The sequence below is a fragment of the Oncorhynchus tshawytscha genome, linkage group LG33, assembly GCF_018296145.1.
Source record: "Oncorhynchus tshawytscha isolate Ot180627B linkage group LG33, Otsh_v2.0, whole genome shotgun sequence".
In the NCBI taxonomy this organism is placed as follows: domain Eukaryota; kingdom Metazoa; phylum Chordata; class Actinopteri; order Salmoniformes; family Salmonidae; genus Oncorhynchus; species Oncorhynchus tshawytscha.
In genome coordinates, this window is record NC_056461.1 from 3664415 (window position 1) to 3688365 (window position 23951).

General features: G+C 41.0%; 1 protein-coding gene across 8 annotated transcripts in view; it reads left to right on the forward strand.

The window, feature by feature from the left end:
* Positions 1-7226: 7226 nt before the first annotated feature.
* The window catches only part of LOC112230765 (ubiquitin carboxyl-terminal hydrolase 20-like), a 31767-nt gene continuing 15042 nt past the window's right edge, over positions 7227-23951 (forward strand). For 2 of the 8 annotated variants that reach the window (XM_042311088.1, XM_042311089.1), the window contains exons 1-16: positions 7227-7377; positions 9733-9829; positions 10080-10133; positions 10324-10386; positions 10515-10685; positions 11054-11162; positions 11739-11808; positions 12025-12138; positions 12338-12437; positions 12922-13420; positions 13577-13729; positions 13888-14000; positions 14288-14460; positions 14809-14903; positions 15008-15041; positions 15149-15194. In XM_042311088.1, coding sequence (XP_042167022.1) covers positions 9749-9829; positions 10080-10133; positions 10324-10386; positions 10515-10685; positions 11054-11162; positions 11739-11808; positions 12025-12138; positions 12338-12437; positions 12922-13420; positions 13577-13729; positions 13888-14000; positions 14288-14460; positions 14809-14903; positions 15008-15041; positions 15149-15194 — 1875 coding nt within the window. In that variant the 5' untranslated portion in view covers positions 7227-7377; positions 9733-9748. Of the gene's footprint in view, positions 7378-9732; positions 9830-10079; positions 10134-10323; positions 10387-10514; positions 10686-11053; positions 11163-11738; positions 11809-12024; positions 12139-12337; positions 12438-12921; positions 13421-13576; positions 13730-13887; positions 14001-14287; positions 14461-14808; positions 14904-15007; positions 15042-15148; positions 15195-23951 lie in introns of those variants that run through there. The other 6 variants (XM_042311092.1, XM_042311091.1, XM_042311093.1 and 3 more) reach the window with 6 other exon arrangements.

The window sequence follows — 23951 nt, forward strand, 5'->3', positions numbered from 1 at the left end:
CTGGTCTGATGAAACAAAAATAGAACTGTTTGGCCATAATGGGCATCGTTATGTTTAGAGGAAAAAGGGGTAGCTTGCAAGCCTAAGGACACCAGCCCAACCGTGAAGCACGGGGGTGGCAGCATCAAACATGGGGGTGCATTGCTGCAGGAGGGACTGGTGCACTTCACAAAATACATGGCATCATGAGGGAGGAAAATGATGTGGATATATTGAAGCAACATCTTAAGACATTAGTCAGGAAGTTACAGCTTGGTTGCAAATGGGTCTTCCAAATGGACAATGACCCCAAGTATAACTTCCAAAGTTATGGCTTAATAAGGACAACACAGTTCAGGTATTGGAGTGGTCATCACAAAGCCATGACCCCAATCCTCTAGAACATTTGTGGGCAGAACTAAAAAAGTGTGTGTGAGCAAGGAGGCCTACAAACCTGACTCAGTTACACCAGCTCTGCCAGGAGGAATGAGCCAAAATTCACCCAATTTATTGTGGGAAGCTTGTGGAAGGCGACCTGAAACATTTGACCCAAGGTAACAATTTAAAGGCAATGCTGCCAAATGCTAATTGAGTGTATGTAAACTTCTGACCCACTGGGAATGTGATGAAAGAATGCAAAGCTGAAATAATTATTCTCTCTACTATTATTCTGACATTTCACATTCTTAAAATAAAGTGGTGATCCTAACTGACCTAAAACAGGGAATTTTGGCTAGGATTAAATGTCAGGAATTTTGAAAAACTGGGTTTAAATGTATTTGGCTAAGGTGTATGTAAATTCCGACTTCAACTGTATGTAACCAACAGCTGTAACGATGTATTTGAGAGAGAAGTGCTCATTGGGCAAATGTATTTGTGTTTTCAATAAACATTTGGAGACTAAATGTAGTTTACAACCCTGTCTGTTTTGCCCTATAGTTGCGCACAGGTCGGTTTGGTTGCTAAACAAATCAACCCTTCTATTGGAACAAGAGAATGGACCTCTCCCTCCATCACTGTGTATACCTATGGTTCTAACAACACTCCAAACTGCACAAACATCACACATATTTTATGAAGTCAATCATGGTAATCAACTGTAACAGTTCATAAATGCTGTAAGATCTGTAGGAACGTATTTGCAATTTTAGTGTTGTTCATTCATGAATAGTTGGGACAAGATTAGAAGTAATAATACAAATAGTTTGAAGACTTAATTAGCTGGCCTAAACACCTTAAAATGTGTCCCTGGATATCTAAGATTATAAAGGTTTTGTATTTTGCTCTTTCTGGTGTTAATATGCCCATTTTGTACATTGTTGTTGATATTTCGTTAGGTGAAACACATTTCAGTTAACTCAGTGGCAGAGATGTACAGTATTACTAGATGCCATTTTCTTTCGTTCTGATAAAACATGTTTAAATGTATGACTATAGGACAGCATGTCATGGACATGTTATTGGATTTCTTTTGCAGCATTATTTTTGAAATTTTGCAATTTCAGTTAGTAAGCGTCTGTTAATTCCATGAAGGATTAGACAAGTCAATAAAACATAATTATAAACTCAAGCTTCGGCCTCTTATCTTTAAAAATATCCCAGATATTTCTGGAAAAATCTGAAAATGTATACTGCTACAACAAAAATACTTTTAACTTTGACACAAAAATTCTAAAATAGCATGGGAAATGTATTGTAGAAACCAAGGATGGAATGACACCATCACATAATTCAGATTTATGACATTTCACATACTATCTGCAATGGTAAAATACAAAAATAGACAATACATAACATTGATCAAGTCCCAGACAATATAACAATACATAACATTGATCAAGTCCCAGACAATATAACAATACATAACATTGATCAAGTCCCAGACAATATAACAATGCTGGAAAGAAAAAGGAGAAGGGGCTATAAAGACAAAGGTGTTCACGGGGAAAACAGGCAGATTTTTGTTTTCTGAAGAACATTTAGGGCTGGCTTCCAGGACACAGATTAAGCCTAGTCCTAGACTAAAAAGCATGTTTCGTAGAGATTTTTCGATCTCCAGTCCTAGGGCCAATCTGTCCCCAGTATCTGTGATTCCTCTTCTTGAACTTCTCGAAGTGGTAGTTATCAGTGGCCTTCTCGTTGTTGGGCCTCTTGCGATGTTTGGGTGGTTCCACAGCTGGGACAGACGAGTGCAGATTGACAGTTGGCTTCTCTAATAGGTCAAAATATGTCAGCTAAAAATATAAACATCTCTTCATTTCAGAAATACTGTGTTATCCTATCAGTATCAGCAGTTGATTCTCTCAAAACGGTGTGTGAATGTTTATATAGAGTACCAGTTGAAAGTTTGGAAAAACACCTAATCATTCCAAGGTTTTTCGTTATTTAAATGTTTTTTCTACATTGTAGAATAATAGTGAAGACATCAAAACTATGGAATAACACATGTGGAATCATGTAGTAACCAAAACAGTGTTAAACAAATCTAAATATATTTTATATATTCGAGATTCTTCAAAGTAGCCACCCTTTGCCTTGATGACAGCTTTGCACACTCTTGGCATTCTCTCAACCAGCTTCATGAGGTAGTCACCTGGAATGCATTTCAATTAACAGGTGTGCCTTGTTAATTTGTGGAATTTCTTCCCTTAATGCATTTGAGCCAATCAGTTGTGTTGTGACAAGGTAGGGGTGGTATACAATAGATAGCCCTATTTGGTAAAAGACAAAGTCCATGTTATGGCAAGAACAGCTCAAATAAGCAAAGAGAAACAACAGTCCATCATTACTTTAAGACATGAAGGTCAGTCAATCAGGAAAAGTACAAGAACTTTGTAATTTTCTTCAAGTGCAGTCACAAAAACCATCAAGCGCTATGACGAAACTGGCTCTCATGAGGACCGCCACAGGAAAGGAAGACCCCGAGTTACCTCTGCTGCAGAGGATAAGTTCATTAGAGTTACCTCTGCTGCAGAGGATAAGTTCATTAGAGTTACCTCTGCTGCAGAGGATAAGTTCATTAGAGTTACCTCTGCTGCAGAGGATAAGTTCATTAGAGTTACCTCTGCTGCAGAGGATAAGTTCATTAGAGTTACCTCTGCTGCAGAGGATACGTTCATTAGAGTTACCTCTGCTGCAGAGGATAAGTTCATTAGAGTTACCTCTGCTGCAGAGGATAAGTTCATTAGAGTTACCTCTGCTGCAGAGGATAAGTTCATTAGAGTTACCAGCCTCAGACCCAGAGTTACCTCTGCTGCAGAGGATCAGTTCATTAGAGTTACCAGCCTCAGACCCAGAGTTACCTCTGCTGCAGAGGATCAGTTCATTAGAGTTACCAGCCTCAGACCCAGAGTTACCTCTGCTGCAGAGGATCAGTTCATTAGAGTTACCAGCCTCAGACCCAGAGTTACCTCTGCTGCAGAGGATCAGTTCATTAGAGTTACCAGCCTCAGACCCAGAGTTACCTCTGCTGCAGAGGATAAGTTCATTAGAGTTACCTCTGCTGCAGAGGATAAGTTCATTAGAGTTACCTCTGCTGCAGAGGATAAGTTCATTAGAGTTACCTCTGCTGCAGAGGATAAATTACATCCCAAATAAATGCTTCCCGGAGTTCAAGTAACAGACACATCTCAACATCAACTGTTCAGAGGAGACTGAATCAGGACTTCATGGTCGAATTTCTGCAAAGAAACCACTACTAAAGGACACCAATAAGAAGAAGAGACTTGCTTGAGCCATGAGAAACATGAGCAATGGACATTAGACGCAGTATAGGGGGTAGTGCGTACAGCCCAGTACATCACTGGGGCTAAGCTGCCTGCCATCCAGGACCTCTACACCAGGCGGTGTCAGAGGAAGGCCCTAAAAATGGTCAAAGACCCCAGCCACCCCAGTCATAGACTGTTCTCTCTACTACCACATGTCAAGCGGTACCGGAGTGCCAAGTCTAAGACAAAAAGGCTTCTCAACATTTTTTACCCCCAAGCCATGTGTATCAATGTGTCTGTTCATTTGGCTTGTGCTCTCGCCATTGTTGAATTTTTACTTTTAGATCGTAATTTTACTTCAGATTTGTATGATTAACCACGTGACAATGATTTTGAGAAACGTAAACATTATTATTGAAAGGAAACTGTTCACACTCAGATCGGTAGAAATGGTAGGATACATTGTAAGCCTCCCCAAATTTTTAACTCACGAGCGTGCTATTTTTTTTGAACGTGCAAGCGGGTGCACACATAGGAAGTCCTGAGAAAAAACGTGCCCGCCTAAGGAAATCAAAATGTTTGTCCGTGTCTTTCTTTTTACCAACGCAGTTAAGCCAACTTTTTAATAACTTCTTAGGGCTAGGCCCCCTTTTTTCTCCACTGCCTGCCTGAATGACGTGCCCAAAGTAAACTGCCTGAAGCCAGGATATACATATAATTGGTACCATTGGAAATAAAACACGTTGAAGTTTGTTAGAAATGTTAAAATAATGTAAGAGAATATAACACAATAGATATGGTAGGAGAAAATCCAAAGAAAAACCAAGTTGTTATATTATCATTAGTAGTCTATTATCAGGTTAAAGCATATGCTTATTATTCATAATATCTCAAGTATTTATTAGCTAATCATTCAGTCGAATACGCCATGCTACAGCCATTGAATCTGTCTGAGCATTAAGGGATGTTATTGGCTAGCTCTGTCCACAAGATAATGTTATTATATTTTACAATCTTGAAATATAAGGGCAAATGTTAGGGATAGGGGGCAGCATTTTCACGTTCGGATGAAAAGCGTATAAAAGCGGATGAAAAGCGTTATCAGTAGTATTGGATAGAAAACACTCTGAAGTTGCTAAAACTGTTTGAATGATGTCTGTGAGTATAACATAACTCATATGGCAGGCGAAAACCTGAGAAAAATCCAACCAGGAAGTGGGAAATCTGAGGTTTGTAGTTTTTCAACTTATTGCCTATCGAATATACAGTGTCTATGGGGTCATATTGAACTTCCTAAGGCTTCCACTAGATGTCAAGAGTCTTTAGAACCTTGTTTTAGGCTACTGTGAAGGGGGAGAGAATGAGAGCTGTTTGACTAAGGGGTCTGGCTGAAGGCCATGTGCTGATCAAGCGTGTGGCCGTGAGAGCGACCTGCGTTCCATTGCATTTCTAAAGACAGGAATTGTCCGGTTGGAAAATTATTGAAGATTTATGTTAAAAACATCCTAAAGATTGATGCTATACATCGTTTGACATGTTTCTACGAACTGTTATATAATTTTGGGGACTTTTCGTCTGAACTTTGACCTGGACTTGCCCGCGCATCATGAGTTTGGATTTGTGAACTAAACGCCCCCAACAAAAGGAGGTATTTGGACATAAATTATGGACTTTATTGAACAAAACAAACATTTATTGTGGAACTGGGATTCCTGGGAGTGCATTCTGATGAAGATTATCAAAGGTAAGTGAATATTTATAACGCTATTTCTGACTGTTACTGACTCCACAACATGGCGGGTATCTGTATTGTGTCTGAGCACTGTACTCAGATTATTGCATGGTTTGCTTTTGCTGTAAAGTTTTTTTGAAATCTGACACAGCGGTTGCATTTAGGGAGAAGTATATCTATAATTCTGTGCATAACACTTGTATCTTTTATCAAAGCTTATGATGAGTATTTCTGTAAACTGATGTGGCACAGGAAAAATTGTACATTTCTAACATTTATGGTTGAGATTTAATTAATATAACTATAAACTATGCACATCATGATTTTCATTAACACGCGATGCAGGTGTAACAGTATAACTTTAGACCGTCCCCTCGCCCATACCCGGGCGCGAACCAGGGACCCTCTGCACACATCAACAACAGTCACCCACGAAGCATCGTTACCCATCGCTCCACAAAAGCCGCGGCCCTGGCAGAGCAAGGGGAACCACTACTTCAAGGTCTCAGAGCAAGTGACGTCACCGATTGAAACGCTATTTAGCGCGCACCACCGCTAACTAGCTAGCCGTTTCACATCCGTTACACAGGCGTCAGTAGCGCTTTGAACACACCGACTGTGTTTTTGCGTTTTGGTACACAAGAAGAACATTCATTTGGGATGCTATGTTTGCCTTACAGCATTGCGTTGCAGAGGCAGTTGCAGTGCTTAATCGGATGTATGCATCAAATTGTATGCGTAGACTTCACAGAAAGTAGCAAAATGTGAATGTTGAATTTTTGTTGCACACATGTCCAGTAAAAAAAAAATGGGATTACATAATAAAACAGTTTGATTGCATAATTTCTTTACATATTTCATTCATTTATTTGCCAAGTAGCATACATAACAATTTATTGTGAGAGCCTATAATATAATTTCCCTCCAAAATTCATAGTTTTGGAGGGAAATGCAATAATAAGTAGTCAAGAAAGCAAAGACTAGGCTCTTTCAACAATGAGACCAACGCTAAGGAAGGTGGTTTTGATCGCGCTGTTGGGCTGGGACCAGCCGTGTAACACGGAACCCAAACTGGTTGCTGGCATGTGCCATCGTGCATGCATTTATTTTGTCCCCCACACCAAACGTGATTACGACACGCAGGTTAAAATATCAAAACAAACTGAACCAATTACATTAATTTGGGGACAGGTATAGCAGGGATAGCTTGCACTTGCTAGCTAATTTGTCCCATTGAGCTGGCCTGCTGTTGCTAACTAATTTGTCCTGGGATATAAACATTGAGTTGTTATTTTACCTGAAATGGACAAGGTCCTTTACTACGACAATTAATCCAAACATAAAACGGTCAACCGAATCATTTCTAGTCATCTCTCCTCCTTCTGGGCTTTTTCTTCTCTGGACTTTATATTGCAATTGGCAACATTCATAAATTAGGTGCATTAATACCTCCAACCTCGTTCGTCTTTTAGTCACCCACGTGGGTATAACCAATGAGCAGATGGCACGGGTGCCTGCTTCTATAAACCAATGAGGAGACAGGAGAGGCAGGACTTGCAACGTGATCTGCTTCACAAATAGAACTGACTTCTATTTTAGCGCTTGGCAACACAGACATTCGTTGGCGAGCAGTGTGGGAGCAATATTTTTATAATATAGATTTCTAAATTTATTTTGCAACGCACGTGATGCTAGCGGTGTAGTCAGCCTGTAAGGCGTTGGTATCATGTCATGTCAGGTTGTACCGTTGCTTAGGCTTATATATGTCCCTTATCACCCCCCATAGCTCCTGTTCCTGCTGACATTGTGCATAACAACACTGACGTAAAACCAATCTGTACGACGGCAGCACCAGCAGCTAACAGTAGTACAATCACTAGTTAGACGTTAACTTACTGTTTGGCTATCTTTAACGGAATTTTTCCGGTAAATGAACTGTTCTGACATCGCCTGGTGTTGGTAAATATAATTCCGGCAAAGCATGTATTTGTTGTCATCCTTAATGTATGATGCTAGTCTGGAGAGGAAAACAAGGCCTTCAAGTTTGCAACAGAGCTGTTATTTCGGTGGCTCTGTGGCCAAACCAAAGTGCAGAAAAATGTTGTCTCGTCTTTGATTTAATTCTGAAACAATATGCCTATGTTGGCTGATATGCGGTAGCTAGATGATGAATTAATTGATCACCAATTCCTAGAATGCGCATGGAATGTCAGGCAGTTAGCTACAGGGTTGACGTTCTATGACTTCACTTTCTGACTTCACCCGTTTTGATTTGAACGAAATCTTTTTCATGCATGTTTGCCCGGCCATGGTAATAGTGGTCAGAAAGTTACTTTTTGGACCGGAATGCCAAAACATTCATGAGTTCGAGATGCTCAAAGTTGACCCAATTTGGTAACAACAGATTGTACACTAGCCCAATAATGGACTAAAGGAGACTGACTTTACTCCTTATAGTCCAAGGACCTTTCATAAAGCGAATTGGCTGGCAGTCAAATACTCCGTCTACAGTGAATCGATTCTCAAGTGCCAATTACCGTACGGTTCTAGAAACATAAAGGACACTATTTTCATCTTACACACAAATAATTTCACAAATGCAAAATATACACTTGTTGTATACTGTTTTAACACAGTTGCAGCCAATAGTATTTTTCAGCGACATCACTGTTGTGGCATCCGTCTTCTGTTTACACACAGGTGTTCGGGGACACTAGATGAGTTTTTGGGGGCGATGTGTTGAATCCACCGTGCCTCCAGCTTGGCACTCCCTCACCGTCTTAAAACAATATTTTGGAAGCTATAGCAATGCATTTATGAATGTCTACGGCTCATACTGGGAATGGGCATAATGGCCGACCGGTGGCTTCAAAGCCTCTCAATGGCCAATACATAGTATCTACAATCCCAGGGTTTATATACAGCATTGGATAAACAAAGGCGTTTGGTGTCCATTACAGGAAAGCCCCATACGAACCGCCGACATAGATTTTTCATCTAACATGTTCTTGGCTATACTCGATTCGGTGAAAAAAAAGTATCTTAGAAATGTCCGTTTCCAGTTGCAGGTGGTTCGACAAAAAAACAAATTCAGAAAGACTGGTTGAGTTTTAGTTTAATATCAAACAGTTGAGTTTGATTTCATTTGAAAGTGTACAAACTATTCTATGTTTTCTTGAAATGTATATATTTTTTTGTTATTTCACCTTTGACATCAATTGTCTTTTTTTTACTCACAAATGTTGTATTTTAGCCCTATTTCACATCAGCTCAGGTGTTTGTGCTGTGCTGTCATCAGACAGCATACTCTTGAGTACAGGGTGGGTGTTATTTCAATCAGTGAAATGTTATTCATAGATCGGACCCTTCAGACCAATTAGCTGGTGCACCATTAACATTTAAATGGAATTAATATGTCCAGTTACTACCAGAAAGATAGCCGTCCATCCACCCACCTTTGAATGGTAATGTCTATTAAATGATCAATATTTCAATAGGTTACCTATGGAAGATGATCAGTTTAATTTACAACAATGGATATTCCATTGCAAGTGAACATACTCTTGATGTATGGACCTCTTATCTTTGTTGTACTATTTCAAAGATGAAATTTAGTACATTTATCAGCCATATCCTCCCAGTACGCAAGAGTATGCTGTGTCTCAGCCGATGGCGGGCCCATCACAAACACCTCAGAAGCTGTAAATAGGGTCTAAGCTAAAACAAATATGAAAATGAAAAAAATCTGAGTTCACACGTTTTTAGATAAATAACGTTAAAAGTTTTTTTTTAAATGACAATGTCAATCAGAAAATAGTTGGACAACCCTGTTTGTAAGCTTTCAAATGATATATTTGCTAGTGATTAAAACGTTGAGCACCTCAATCTCTTGAATGTTTTCGCATTCAGGTCCAAAAAGTAACTTTCTGACCACTTCTACCATGGGCAAACATGTATGGAAGGTTTCTTTCAAATTAAAAGGGGTGCAGTCAGACAGTGATTGAAATCATATGGAGCAACCCAGCAGTGAATTGTTGCATTGTTCCATATGATTCCAAGTTCAAAGCTTTGTTTGAGTGAGTAGAGTAGCCGGCTAGCTAAATCAAAGAGCTTCATTGTTAGCTGAATTCCCTCCAATCATGAATCCTCCATACATTTTGTAATAGCTGACTTGTAGAGTTAGTAGACACACACCTTGATTGAAGTGTAACTGCTTGTAGTCTTTGACTCTGTCAGCTTGCTTCCATTTCATGTTTTACCTGCCCATACAAAATGTCATAGATTAATACCTTTTTTTAATTATTTGATCTTTAGAAGAAGTTTAACAGACATGAGTGACCAGGGGGACATTTGTCCCCACCTGAATTCCATAGGGGAGGTAACCAAGGAGGAGCTTCTGCAGAAATCCAAGGTGAGCATGAATGGTTTCAAGAGAGACTTGCTGCGTCAAGCTTCTGGAATATGTATGGAATGGATGCAATTTGTGACAAGTCATGCATGTCTTTTAGTTTTGAATCACATCTTCTAGATTTGCCTTCACAAAAGGTCAACATTTTTTGAAGACATTCTGGTGGTCTGACAATCACATAGGAGATGCTGCTCTATGATCGTTTTTCAGCCTAGATTGTTGTCTAATACTGTTTTTCTGTCCTGTTCTGAAGGGATCCTGCCAGTCATGTGGAGTGGGAGGTCCCAACCTCTGGGCCTGTCTGCAGGTAAACAGGGGTTTTCTGTAGGTCTGTTTTTCCTCAAAATATTTTGAAATAGATTCAAAGGCCATGACATAATTCTCAGGATGTGTTGTTATGACACTTTTATAACACTCTTTCAGATGGATTATACATATTTTAGTTTTTACCACATAGATGTTTATTTCTCATGTATTACTTTATTTCTCTTGGTCAGAGCGAGTGTCAATATGTTGGCTGTGGAGAAACCTTTTCCGACCACAGCACCCTACATGCACAGGTGAGTTTTTCACAGAGCTTTTTTTCCTTGGGTAGTGAGAGATGTCATTTCTAGAAAGCATGCAACAACGTTTTTCAAAGCTTAGTGTGTGTGTGTGTGTGTGTGTGTGTGTGTGCTCATCCCCCAAGGCAAATAAACACAACCTGACGGTGAACCTGACCACTTTCAGGATCTGGTGCTATGTGTGTGAGAGGGAGGTGTTTCTGGAGCAGAGGCCTGCAGTTGTACCTGCAATGTCTGCCACACACACTCCCCACCACTGTAAAGCTAAGGAACACCAGGTACGCCATCGCACAAAGGTCAGCTGAATTATCGTCAACTATACTATGTTTACGTGCCATTTGGGCTCTGGTCAAAAGTAGTGCACAATATAGGGAATAGGGCGCTATTTGGGATGGGCCCTATATCAAATATGGGTAATGCCACCATATCTTTCATTAGTAAACATGAACAAACTATTCATGATTTACTGTATTATGCACTATATATAAAGCATTTATTTAATATAACGTTTTACTAAACTATTCTGTTTAATTTTGATTAGCGCACAATTTACATTTGTGAGATGAAATACAGCCTGTTCTTTTAATATATTGTGTAATTGGCTTTCCACAGGCAGACACTGATGTCATTATTTGTTGTTTTAAACAATTACTTAATTTCCCAGGATGCAGTTCATCAACCAGTGAGTCACCACCACCCGTTGAAAGCAGTCCCTATCGCGGTAGCCGAAGAAGAATGGTCAGAGTCAGAGGAGGATGTGCTCAAACCCAGAGGTAACCTCAGACCCCCTTCTCTCAACGTCATGGGATCTATTCAATAACAGTAAAAGCTATAGTCCAGCATATCCACAGTTAAACTGATACCCTTAGCGTTACATCATTGTATTTTTATCTTTATGGATGACACAATCATAGCTATCAAATATGATCTGCAGCTTAAATTAACATATTATGTTACGAATGTAACATCAATCAGGCAAAAGCCAGCTGTCAAGGTCTAGAACTCTGTAGAATTGGTTCTTTCATCCGTTGACAGGCTTTGCAGGTCTATTCCTTAGTGAATTATGCCAAGCTGATTTGGGCAGAGACCTCCCAAATGATCTGAGAGCCAGATGATCAGGGTTAGGAGAAATATAATTGTTTTTAAGCCTAAGAATAGGTACCAGACCAGGTACCAGATCCATTTAAGTAACGGTAATAGACTGAAGTTCATCATTAACTGACAGGCATGTTCTCCAAATGTTAGGTATAAACGCAGTGGAGTGGCCTTACCATATAGTCCTAATGTTATAAATATACCTGTATGATACTATTAGAGCTTTTTTTAACCTACATCTCATCCTCTCAAAGGTTTGACAGGGATGAAGAATATTGGTAACTCTTGCTACATGAACGCAGCGCTTCAAGCCCTGTCCAACTGGTGAGCTCACTTCCTGTCTTATTTCCTCATTAGTCCAGGGATTTATGGCAGATAGATTGACATGTTTCTGAGACCTGTCACTAAAATGTTTGTGTGTGAGCGAGCATGTGTATGTGTACCTTCATCTCAGCAGAAGGGATTGTATTCATTTTCATAGATTTGAACATAGACGGATCAGTTCTTTCTTTCTTCTCCTCTAATCGCTCTCCTCTCCAGTCCTCCTCTCACTCAGTTCTTCCTGGACTGCAGTGGACTGGTGCGGACTGACAAAAAGCCCGCACTGTGCAAAAGCTACCAGAAACTCATCTCTGAGCTCTGGCACAAGAAACGGTACTATACACACACGACACTATATTTCTTATCTCTGTTACAGTACCCATCTCTCTGTAGAGTACCTCTCAGTGTGCACATTTTTGCAAAAGAGATTCATAAGATGATATCCAAGAATGCAGCAAGATACTGTCTGATTTCTGTAGTAGAAGAAAAAACAGACTTTCTCTTTCCTCTCTCTCTATTCTCTCTGCTCCAGGCCCAGTTACGTAGTCCCCACCAGTCTGTCCCAGGGCATCAAGCTGGTCAACCCCATGTTCCGTGGCTACGCCCAGCAGGTAGGGGCAAGCTCCCAGCAGGTAGGGAACAAAACAATGCCCCAACCCCTCTCTCTGACCCCTGACCTAACCCACATCTCCCTATGTCCCCTCTCATCCCCCCCAAATCACCCCTGTTACCTCAAATTGAATTTCCCTTTGGGGACAATGAAATGGGATTGGTTGATTTGATTGTTGCGTAGCTGATTGGCATCTTGAAGTGTGGTGCCAAGACGATGAAATGCCCCCCCCCAAAATTAACCAGATGAAATCCGTTCCTCAATGTTGGATTGATTGGGATGTTGGAATGGGATTGTGTGTATTTCACTTGTTTGGTTTTGTTTATGGAAAATCCATTTATCTCAATCTAAAATGGTGTTGAGTTAAGCCTGTGTGTCTCAATGGCTGTCTCTGTCTGTCCCTAGGAGCTGCAGGGAACATTCATACAATACTGTCCTCACTATACACACACGTCTCAGTGTAAAGGACTGCTCAGCACACTCTCCCTCTGTGTTTTCTACTGTAGGACACCCAGGAGTTTCTGCGCTGTCTGATGGACCAGCTCCACGAGGAGCTCAAAGAGCCACAGGCAGAGTGTGGTGGGGGAGGGGAGGGGGATGAGAGGAGGGATGGGGGCGACCGCTCCCCCTCTGAGGACGAGTTCCTCTCCTGCGACTCTGGCGCCAGCAGCGACCGGGGGGAGGGAGGGGGACTGGGGGAGCCCGAGCTGCTCATTCAGGACGAGTGTGGGGTGGGGCCGAGAGTTGGAGGAGGGGGGACAGGCACGGGCGGAGGGGTTGGCACAGGTGGGCCCATCTCAGAGAAAGAGAGGCTGAAGGAGAAAAGGGTGTTGGGCTCACCCCTCCACAGGGGCTCCCAGGAGATGGACGAGGACGCTGATGTGGATACGACAGTGGCCGAAGAGGGTGGTCTGGAGAGGGGAGCGGAGGAGGAAGAGGGGACCCCCCCTAGCCCTAGGCCACAGAGTCAGACACAGGGGCAGACGCAGAGCAACAGCACTCCAGGTACGGGCCTGGTAATGGTGGAAGTAGAACATAAAAAAATATATGTAAGTGTGTGTATCTCTGTGTGTCTGTTTCTGTATGAGGAGAGACCTGTTGTAGTGATGTGTGAGTAATCTCTACAAGTCCCCTCTTCCTCTCCTACCCACCTGTACCCAGAGCCAGACAATGAGGCATCGATGCAGAAGCGCCCCCAGTCTCGCCCCTGCAGCCCCGTCCGTACTGTCCAGGAACTGCACCCTAAACTCTCCCCCAGCCCCACTCGCTCCAGCCCCTTCCGCTCTGCAGGGCCCGAATACTCTTTTAAGAAAGGTATGGTGGTTCTGGACAATTCACATACACGTACAGACACACATTCTGTCACGCAGTCTACCGACACACACAGATACACACTGTCACGTACGCTCACTCTCTCACACACACACTCTACCCCCTCATACACAAACTATGTTTCCCATAATCCTCCACAGCCCAGCTGTTCCTGGGTGCCAAGAAGCAGAAGCAGTCTCACTACCGCAGCGTCATCTCAGACATCTTCGACGGGTCAATCCTCAGCCTGGTCCAGTGTCTGACTTGTGACAGGGTGAGCTGTGTGTCATGTGTCGTAGCACAAGGGTGTGCCATTTACATAACTCAGCTCCACTTCTTCGATTGAAACCTCACAACTGTCACATGCATATTGAACGTTGACGTGTTGTAATTTGTAGACATTTTACCACATGTTCTTATGCCTGAACTTGATCCTACTTTATCCATGAATATGATGGATTCTGCTCGTTTGGATTATCACTTCAGATTGTTAAAACCATCTCTCGCTCGCTCTGGCTGTCCCCTCTCTTCTCCCTCCTCATCTCTCCTCTCCCCCTATAGGTGTCGACCACAGTGGAGACCTTCCAGGACCTGTCCCTGCCCATCCCAGGTAAGGAGGACCTGGCCAAGCTACACTCCTCCATCCACCAGAACCTCCCAGCCAAGACCGGGGTATCTCTGGACGTCTACGGCTCCCAGGGCTGGATCACCTACATCATGGACTCCATACGCAGGTTAGGGAGCTGAGGGGTAGGGGGATGGGGCTGGAGGGTTGGGGGTGCTGGGGAAGGGGATAGACTGGGAGTGTGTGATATAGAACAGATATGATGGTTCATAACATCAAGTTCACACAGCAGCGTTATGGAGAATCCAGCCTCTGCCTCACTTCTTCCTCCCCTGCCGACTTGTAGTGGACTCTCAAACAAGTAGCTAGTCAGCGCTGTCTTTCTCTTTCCCGGCTGGCTATTCACAGTTCCAACGTCATCTATGTATTCGTCTTGTAACAAGTATGAAAGTATATGTAACAGCCACATTGTGCTTACTATGTATTCACCCCCTCCCATGTCCCCCCCCCTCTGCAGGTTTGTGGTGTCCTGTATCCCCAGTTGGTTTTGGGGTCCTATGGTCACACTGGAGGATTGCCTCGCCGCCTTCTTCGCCGCTGATGAGCTCAAAGGTAAACTAGTCACGATAATGTTGTTGTCTAATAAGATGCCTAGATTTCAGCTGAATGATCCATTCCTAATCAGATGGTCAGTCACTTCATTCATTGTTTTGCAGGGGACAACATGTACAGCTGTGAAAGGTGTAAAAAGTAAGTATTTGTGGAATTTGTTGATCATTTTAGCATTAGAAGATCAGTATGTCTAGTTGGTAAAACAACACTACATTCATTTGAATATTTTTTCACTTACCTTCCAGATTGAGAAATGGTGTAAAATATTGCAAAGTACTTCGGCTACCTGAGGTAACGGCTTCTATTATATCATACTTTGACATCCTGCATAGAATATAAAACTACCTTATCAAAATGATTGAAGTTGTGACATTTCCTTGATTTTTTTAATGAAACATTTTCTTTCAGGAAATCTATAGGGTCGTTCTATCTATAGGGTCGTATAGGGTCGTTCCACTTGATTTCAATCACATTCTGACTGCACCCCTTTTGATTTGAACAACACCTTTCCATACGTATTTGCCCATGGTAGAAGTGGTCAGAAAGTGACATTGTGGACATGAATGTCCAAACATTCAGGGGATAGAGGTGCTCAAAGTAAACCCATTTTTCATACCCCAACATACCATAAGACATCCATGTCTTCATCACTGGAACATATTAATGATTGAATTTGATATTATTTAAAAGCTTAACAAACAGGGTTGTCAAACTATTTGATAATTTCTTGAAATGTTTTTTTTTTAACCCTCAAGCTGCTGAGATATTTTGCATATACAGTGCCTTGCGAAAGTATTCGGCCCCCTTGAACTTTGCGACCTTTTGCCACATTTCAGGCTTCAAACATAAAGATATAAAACTATTTTTTTGTGAAGAATCAACAACAAGTGCGACACAATCATGAAGTGGAACGACATTTATTGGATATTTCAAACTTTTTTAACAAATCAAAAACTGAAAAATTGGGCGTGCAAAATTATTCAGCCCCTTTACTTTCAGTGCAGCAAACTCTCCAGAAGTTCAGTGAGGATCTCTGAATGATCCAATGTTGACCTAAATGACTAATGATGATAAATACAATCCACCTGTGTGTAATCAAGTCTCCGTATAAATGCACCTGCACTGTGATAGTCTCAGAGGTCCGTTAAAAGCGCAGAGAGCATCATGAAGAACAAGGAACACACCAGGCAGGTCCGAGATACTGTTGTGAAGAAGTTTAAAGCTGGATTTGGATACAAAAAGATTTCCCAAGCTTTAAACATCCCAAGGAGCGCTGTGCAAGCGATAATATTGAAATGGAAGGAGTATCAGACCACTGCAAATCTACCAAGACCTGGCCGTCCCTCTAAACTTTCAGCTCATATAAGGAGAAGACTGATCAGAGATGCAGCCAAGAGGCCCATGATCACTCTGGATGAACTGCAGAGATCTACAGCTGAGGTGGGAGACTCTGTCCATAGGACAACAATCAGTCGTATATTGCACAAATTTGGCCTTTATGGAAGAGTGGCAAGAAGAAAGCCATTTCTTAAAGATATCCATAAAAAGTGTTGTTTAAAGTTTGCCACAAGCCACCTGGGAGACACACCAAACATGTGGAAGAAGGTGCTCTGGTCAGATGAAACCAAAATGGAACTTTTTGGCAACAATGCAAAACGTTATGTTTGGCGTAAAAGCAACACAGCTCATCACCCTGACCACACCATCCCCACTGTCAAACATGGTGGTGGCAGCATCATGGTTTGGGCCTGCTTTTCTTCAGCAGGGACAGGGAAGATGGTTAAAATTGATGGGAAGGTGGATGGAGCCAAATACAGGACCATTCTGGAAGAAAACCTGATGGAGGTTGCAAAAGACCTGAGACTGGGACGGAGATTTGTCTTCCAACAAGACAATGATCCAAAACATAAAGTAAAATCTACAATGGAATGGTTCAAAAATAAACATATCCAGGTGTTAGAATGGCCAAGTCAAAGTCCAGACCTGAATCCAATCGAGAATCTGTGGAAAGAACTGACAACTGCTGTTCACAAATGCTCTCCATCCAACCTCACTGAGCTCAAGCTGTTTTGCAAGGAGGAATGGGAAAACATTTCAGTCTCTCGATGTGCAAAACTGATAGACACCCCAAGCGACTTACAGCTGTAATCGCAGCAAAAGGTGGCGCTACAAAGTATTAACTTAAGGGGGCTGAATAATTTTGCACGCCCAATTTTCAGTTTTTGATTTGTTAAATTTTTCAATAAAGTCATTCCACTTTTTTGATTTGTTACAGTTTTAAAAGTTTGAAATATCCAATAAATGTCATTTTTCCACTTCATGATTGTGTAAAATAAGAAATGACTGTTATTTTTGTAAACTTACACTTAATTTGCATTCCCTGTGGAACTGAAATATTCATTTTCCCTTTATATAATGTGCAGCTTTTTTCCAAAGTACAAACCACATTAGTGCTAAAAAGCTAGTTTACCATAATTTGATTTTGGGATCATTTTAATTAGCAGAATTTTTAAGTAAATATTCATTTTGTCATATTTATGTGGTAAAAACGACTGCCATTTAATTTAAAGGGGTAGTACACCAAAATGTGAAATGTAGTTAATTTATTGACAAAAAGTGATGTATTCATCCATTGATCCTGAGAGACTTTGACCAAAAATGTGGCTTAGTTTTTATTTATTTATACAGTGGGGCAAAAAAGTATTAAGTCAACCACCAATTGTGCAAGTTCTCCACTTAAAAAGATGAGAGAGGCCTGTAATTTTCATCATAGGTACACTTCAACTATGAGAGACAAAATGAGAAAAGAAATCCAGAGAATCTTTGTTTGTAGGTGACCAAATACTTATTTTCCACCATAATTTGCAAATAAATTCATTAAAAATCCTACAATGTGATTTTCTGGATTTTTTTCCCTCGTTTTTGTCTGTCATAGTTGAAGTGTACCTATGATGAAAATTACAGGCTTCATCTTTTTAAGTGGGAGAACTTGCACAATTGGTGGCTGACTAAATACTTTTTTGCCCCACTGTATACCCCACAGTCAGCATTAGCATCGCTGTTAATGAAAAATTGGGAGTGGCAGGCAGTGTTGCTAATTTTCAGGGGAAGTTGCTAGAGGAAATGTGGCTAAAAGTTGCTAAATGACATTGTGATGTAATTGCGTGATGACGTCATTACGTAGAATACACAATGACGTTGATCAAATTGACTGGCCATCTCATTGAAAAATATGATTTGACATTTGTTAGTTTAGATTGCTTTGTTTATTATAACATTTTTATTTGTAAAAAAAATAATATAAACGCACCACATTTTATATGATCAGATTTTTAAAAATACAACACATTGAATTATTGAACAATTACACATTATTGAACAATTGCATTTTATTTATTTTCTTTTTAACTAGTAAACCTACACATCCTGAACAATTATAGTTTTAAGCAGTGTATTCTTACGGCTGAAATCCGGTTAACGGGATCGATATGACAACAGCCAGTGAAAGTGCAGGGCGCCAAATTCAAACAACAGAAATCTCATAATTAAAATTCCTCAAACATACAAATATTATACACAATTTTAAAGATAAACTTGTTGTTAATCCCACCACAGTGTCCGATTTCAAAAAAGGCTTTACGACGAAAGTACTCCAAACGATTGTTAGGTCAGCACCTAGTCACAAAAAAAACAGCCATTTTTCCTGCCAAAGAGAGGAGTCACAAAAAGCAGAAATAGATCAAATTCATCACTAACCTCTATGTCCAAATACCTCCTTTTTGTTCGCACTTTTAGTTCACAAATCCAAATTCATGAGGCACGATCACTAGGTCTAGACGAAAAGTCAAGAAGTTCCGTTACAGTCCATAGAAACATGTCAAACGATGCATAGAATCAATCTTTAGGATGTTTTTAACATAAATCTTCAATAATGTTCCAACCGGACAATTCGTTTGTCTTTAGAAATGCAATGGAACACAGGTCGCTCTCACGGCCATGCGCGTGATCAGCTCATGGCCTTCAGCCAGACACCTGATAGAAACAGCCCCCATTCACCCCCCTTCACAGTATAAGCCTGAAACGAGGTTCTAAAGACTGTTGACATCTAGTGGAAGCCTTAGGAGGTGCAATTGGACCAAATTTACACTGTGTCTTCGATAGGCAAAGAGTTGAAAAACTACAAACCTCAGATTTCCCACTTCCTGGTTGGATTTTTTTCTCAGGTTTTGCCTGCCATATGAGTTCTGTTATAGACATCATTCAAACAGTTTTAGAAACTTCAGAGTGTTTTCTATCCAAATATACTAATAATATGCATATCTTAGCTTCTGGGCCTGAGTATCAGGCAGTTTACTCTGGGCACCTTATTCATCCAAGCTACTCAATACTGCCCTCCAGCCATAAGAAGTTATTAACATAATACCGAACTGACCAACAATTATAGGTACAAGCTAATAACAAGGTATATATGCTATCTTATTGAACAAGCAGCTCAACTCAAATACTGATGTGTGCACTAGGCATCTCTCTCCAGCTCTCTACAGGTTGTTGTACTGCTTGGCTGGCTAGCTGCTCAATGGTTTCCTCCAGATATTTCCACTGTTCTCGCTCACACTGCAGTACACACTGCCACCATCAGCTGTGTGTCTCCACCAGTTCCAGAAAGTCCACTCCTTGCATACGTACTGTAAACATGATGAATCATTGGCAAGGAAATCCACTTCATCTTCACTGTCCAACTGCGTTGTCACGGAGCTAGAACCAGCAGTAGAGGATGGAGTGGCCTTAAAGCTGTACGCTGCTGTGGTGCCAAACTGCTGCAGAACTTCACTTGGTAGTTTATGCTGGTAACAGGTATCACCAGGCAGCTTCAGTCCATACCGCACCAGGAGTATGGAGTTGAGAGTGTGCAGTGACATTCTATTTCTTAACTTTGACTTGAACACACTCATTTGGCTGAACAGCTGTTCAACCTCCGCATTTGAGTGTGGCAAGGAGAGGGCAGCGAGCTCAGCTTTGCAAGGTTCATGGATTTGACACGGAAGAGTCCGTGTAGTTATTCACTTCACTTCAAAACTCGACTTTATTTTCAGTTGAGTTCCACCTAAACAGATGTTTGCTTAAAGCAACAATGTAGTTGATGCACTGTCTCCATATGACCTTTTTGTCCTCAGTTGGTACAACGGGCTCTCGAAAAGGTACCCAAGGAATAGTGATGGACTGAGATGTCCATCAATGGCATCATTCAGGACATAAATTTTTGCCATAGGGTTGAATTCTCTGCTGCAAATTGATATTAAGAGGTATACCAGATTGTCCAAAAGCTTGACAGGATCTGTTTGCTCTACCTCAAATGACTTCACTGCAACTTGTACGTCAGACAGGAAGATTCTCTTTTTTAAGGTTCTCAAGAAACTTAACTACCGCCTTTGCTATTGATCTGGCATCGCTCCCCTCCAATTCAACCAGCCCGAGAAATGTGGACACAACAGTTATTTTTTAGAACTGAAATACCGAATCACCACACCCAGGTATTTCAAGACACTGACATCAGTGGACTCATCCAGCCAGTACTCCCCTAATCATTTCTGTGCACTTGGAAGTTTGTTGCTTCCACAGAATCTGAAAAGGCAGCTTTGCAAGGCTAAACGGTCGCATGCTAGTAGCGAACAATGCTCCGCAATGGCCATTGCCATAGTACTTCTGCGCTTTTGCAGTTATCCACTTTCTTAATGCAACCGCTGTGTCAGATTTCAAAACGGAGAAAGCAAACCATGCAATAATCTGAGTACAGACTTTAGACGACAAAGCAGCCAAAAAGATACCCGCCCCGCCATATTGGGTAGTCAACATTACTCAGAAATAGCATTTTAAATATTTACTTACCTTTGATGATCTTCATCAGAATGCACTCCCAGATCCACCATAAATGTTTGATTTGTTCGATAATGTCCATCAGTTATGTCCAAATATCTTCTTTTGTTTGGTAAACAAATCCAAAAGCGTGTTCAGGTCGCGCCGAACGAGAAGTTCAAAAAGTTCCGTTGCAGCTAGTAAAAACATGCCAATCTAAGTATGAAATCAATCTTTAGGATGTTTTTAATATAAAACTTCATTAATGTTCCAACCGGACGATTCTTTGTCTGTACAAATGAAGTGGAACGTAGCTACCTTTCACGTGAGCTGAGCACCTGCTGCTGACGTCACTCACAATGCTCTTTTGCAGCCAGGCACGTGTGTTGTGACACGTTGGCACATTTTTATGTCATTTAGAGGGAAAATGTGTGCATTTTAGCATTTGTGTCACTTTTTCAAAAGTTGCTAAAAGTTCCAAATACATTTTTTAAAGTAGCTAGGTGCTGTTTGAAAAAAAAGTTGCCAGGGGAGTCTGAAAAGTTGCTTAATCTAGCATCAAAATTGCTAAATTGGTATCAGTGGTGGCAGGGCCTATGGCAGGATGCTTCAAAAAGCCAGAATCCTCAGTCACTTCAAACCAAATGTAATGGCACCCAAAATATCATACGTTGCACATATATTATAGGATTTTTCTTCTATATGTATACATGGATGGTAGCTGGTTTCTGTGTTACAGTTCTACCAATAATTCATACCACTGACTGACTTGTCAGCTGTTTTGACTGCAACTAAGCATATACAGTGGATTCGGAATGTATTCAGACCCCATGACTTTTCCCACTTTTTTTTTTTACGTTACAGCCTTATTCTACAATTTATTAAATATTTTTTCCCCTCATCAATCTACACACAATACCCCATAATGACAAAGCAAAAACCAGTTTGATAATAAATGAAATCACATTTACATAAGTATTCAGACCCATTACTCAGTACTTTGTTGAAGCACCTTTGGCAGCGATTACAGCCTTGAGTCTTCTTGGGTATGACGTTACAAAGCTTGGCACACCTGTATTTGGAGAGTTCCTCCCATTCTTCTCTGCAGATTCTCTCAAGCTCTGTCAGGTTGGATGGGGAGTGTTGCTGCACAGCTACTGGCTGGGCCACTCAAGGACATTCAGAGACTTGTCCTGAAGCCACTTCTGCTTTGTCTTGGTTGTGTGCTTAGGGTCGTTGTCCTGTTGGAAGGTGAACCTTCACCCCAGTCTGAGGTCCTGAGCGCTCTGGAGCAGGTTTTGATCAAGGATCTCTCTGTACTTTGCTCCGTTCATCTTCCCCTTGCAAACTCCAAGTGGGCTGTCATGTGCCTTTTACTGAGGAGTGGCTTCCATCTGGACACTCTACCATAAAGGCTTTATTGGTGGAGTGCTGCAGAGATGTTGGTCCTTCTGAAAGGCTCTCCCATCTCCACAGAGGTACTCTGGAGCTCCAATCAGAGTAACTATCGGGTTCTTGGTCACCTCCCTGACCAAATCCCATCTCCCCCAATTGCTCAGTCTGTGTGCCTTTCCAAAATCATGTCCAATCAACTGAATTTACCACTGGTGGACACCAATACAGTTGTAGAAACATCTCAAGGATGATCAATGTTAACAGGATGCACCTGAGCTCCATTTTGAGTCTCATAACAAAGGGTCTGAATACTTATATAAGGTATTTCTGTTTTTTTTTTTTTTATAATAAATTCACACATTTCTAAAAACCTGTTTTTGTTTTGTCATTATTGCGTATTGTGTGTAGATTGACGAGGAAATAACTATTTGATACATTTTAGAATAAGGCTGTGACGTAACATAGTGGAAAAAGTCAAGGGGTTGGAATACTTTCCGAATGCACTGTGTATATATAAGGTCATTTAGATTTTGTACACGGACATACTCATGCTGCAACAGGTCTCCCTCTACCCTCTGATGATATGTATAAGATAATATTGTCTCCAGAGAAACCTACATTCAAATAAATATTTTTTCATTGTCTCACATCAGATAGCGCAATGACCGTCTGCACTGATCTGTCTGATAACTTGCAATATATATTTGTCATGAGAAAGTCTTCACTACCTAATTCTTCATCTAGCTAAGGTGTTTTGTGGTGGTACACAAAAATTTGCTTGCCAATGCTACTGTCTTCTTGCTGGCTGAACCAGTCTCAAATCAATCCATATGGAAGGAAAGGCAGGGATGCTAACAATGCCAGTTCACACACTCAATGCTGAACACTCCCTCTAGCTAGTGTAGTGAAGTTCTAGCTATGCATAAATTCGTTTTCATGATATCTGTTCTGCTGTGATAGTGTGCTGACTTCTACAGCACAAGTGACTGGTCTCTGCGACGTTATCGCATTGGCCAAATGTTACAAAGTAGCGAGGCAGATGCTGATTTCGGAGAACAGTCCCATAACTTTGGTGTCGTACAACTTCATCAACAAGCTGTCAAACTAGCTACCGTATGGCCATTCAAAAAAGCTTGCACTAGGCTGCTAGCTAGAGAAAGTTTGATCAGCATATCCAGCGTGCATGGTTTGTCATAGAAGCCAGTACATCATAGCTACTGTGAGCAGAGGGATTTTCAGAATTAGGAAGTAATGTTAGGCGGATGAGCAAAATCTTGCTTTTTAGAGATGAGTTCCACGTCCTACAAGATTGATCGGTTGAGTGACGAGCGTCATGTAGGAGTGACGCCATCTGACGTGAAACAATGGATTTACCCTGAATAACTACTTATTGGGGAATACACCCTGTTACAGCTCTCTGTGTAGAGTTATGTATTGTTCTGTTAAGTATTTATACCATTGGCAGACTTTGTATACCATTAGCAGGTTTTTATACAGTATATCAAAATGACCCCAGTCTGTAGTTTGTCGGTTAATACAAATGATTTACTTTTTTTAACCTTTTAACATAAATTGTCAAAAAATGCATCAACTCTTTAATTTTTGTATCTTTTGTAATTTAGACCCTAATTTACATAATCTGAGGTGTTTGTGTTGTGCCCGCCATCGGTTGAGACACAGAAAACCAGTTACTACCACAAAGAATCCACCCTTTCATGGCATCGATATGAGTCAGGAACCGTTATTCTAGTGTCAAAATTTACTACGAAGCATAAACAGAATAATTTTGGTCACAGTCAG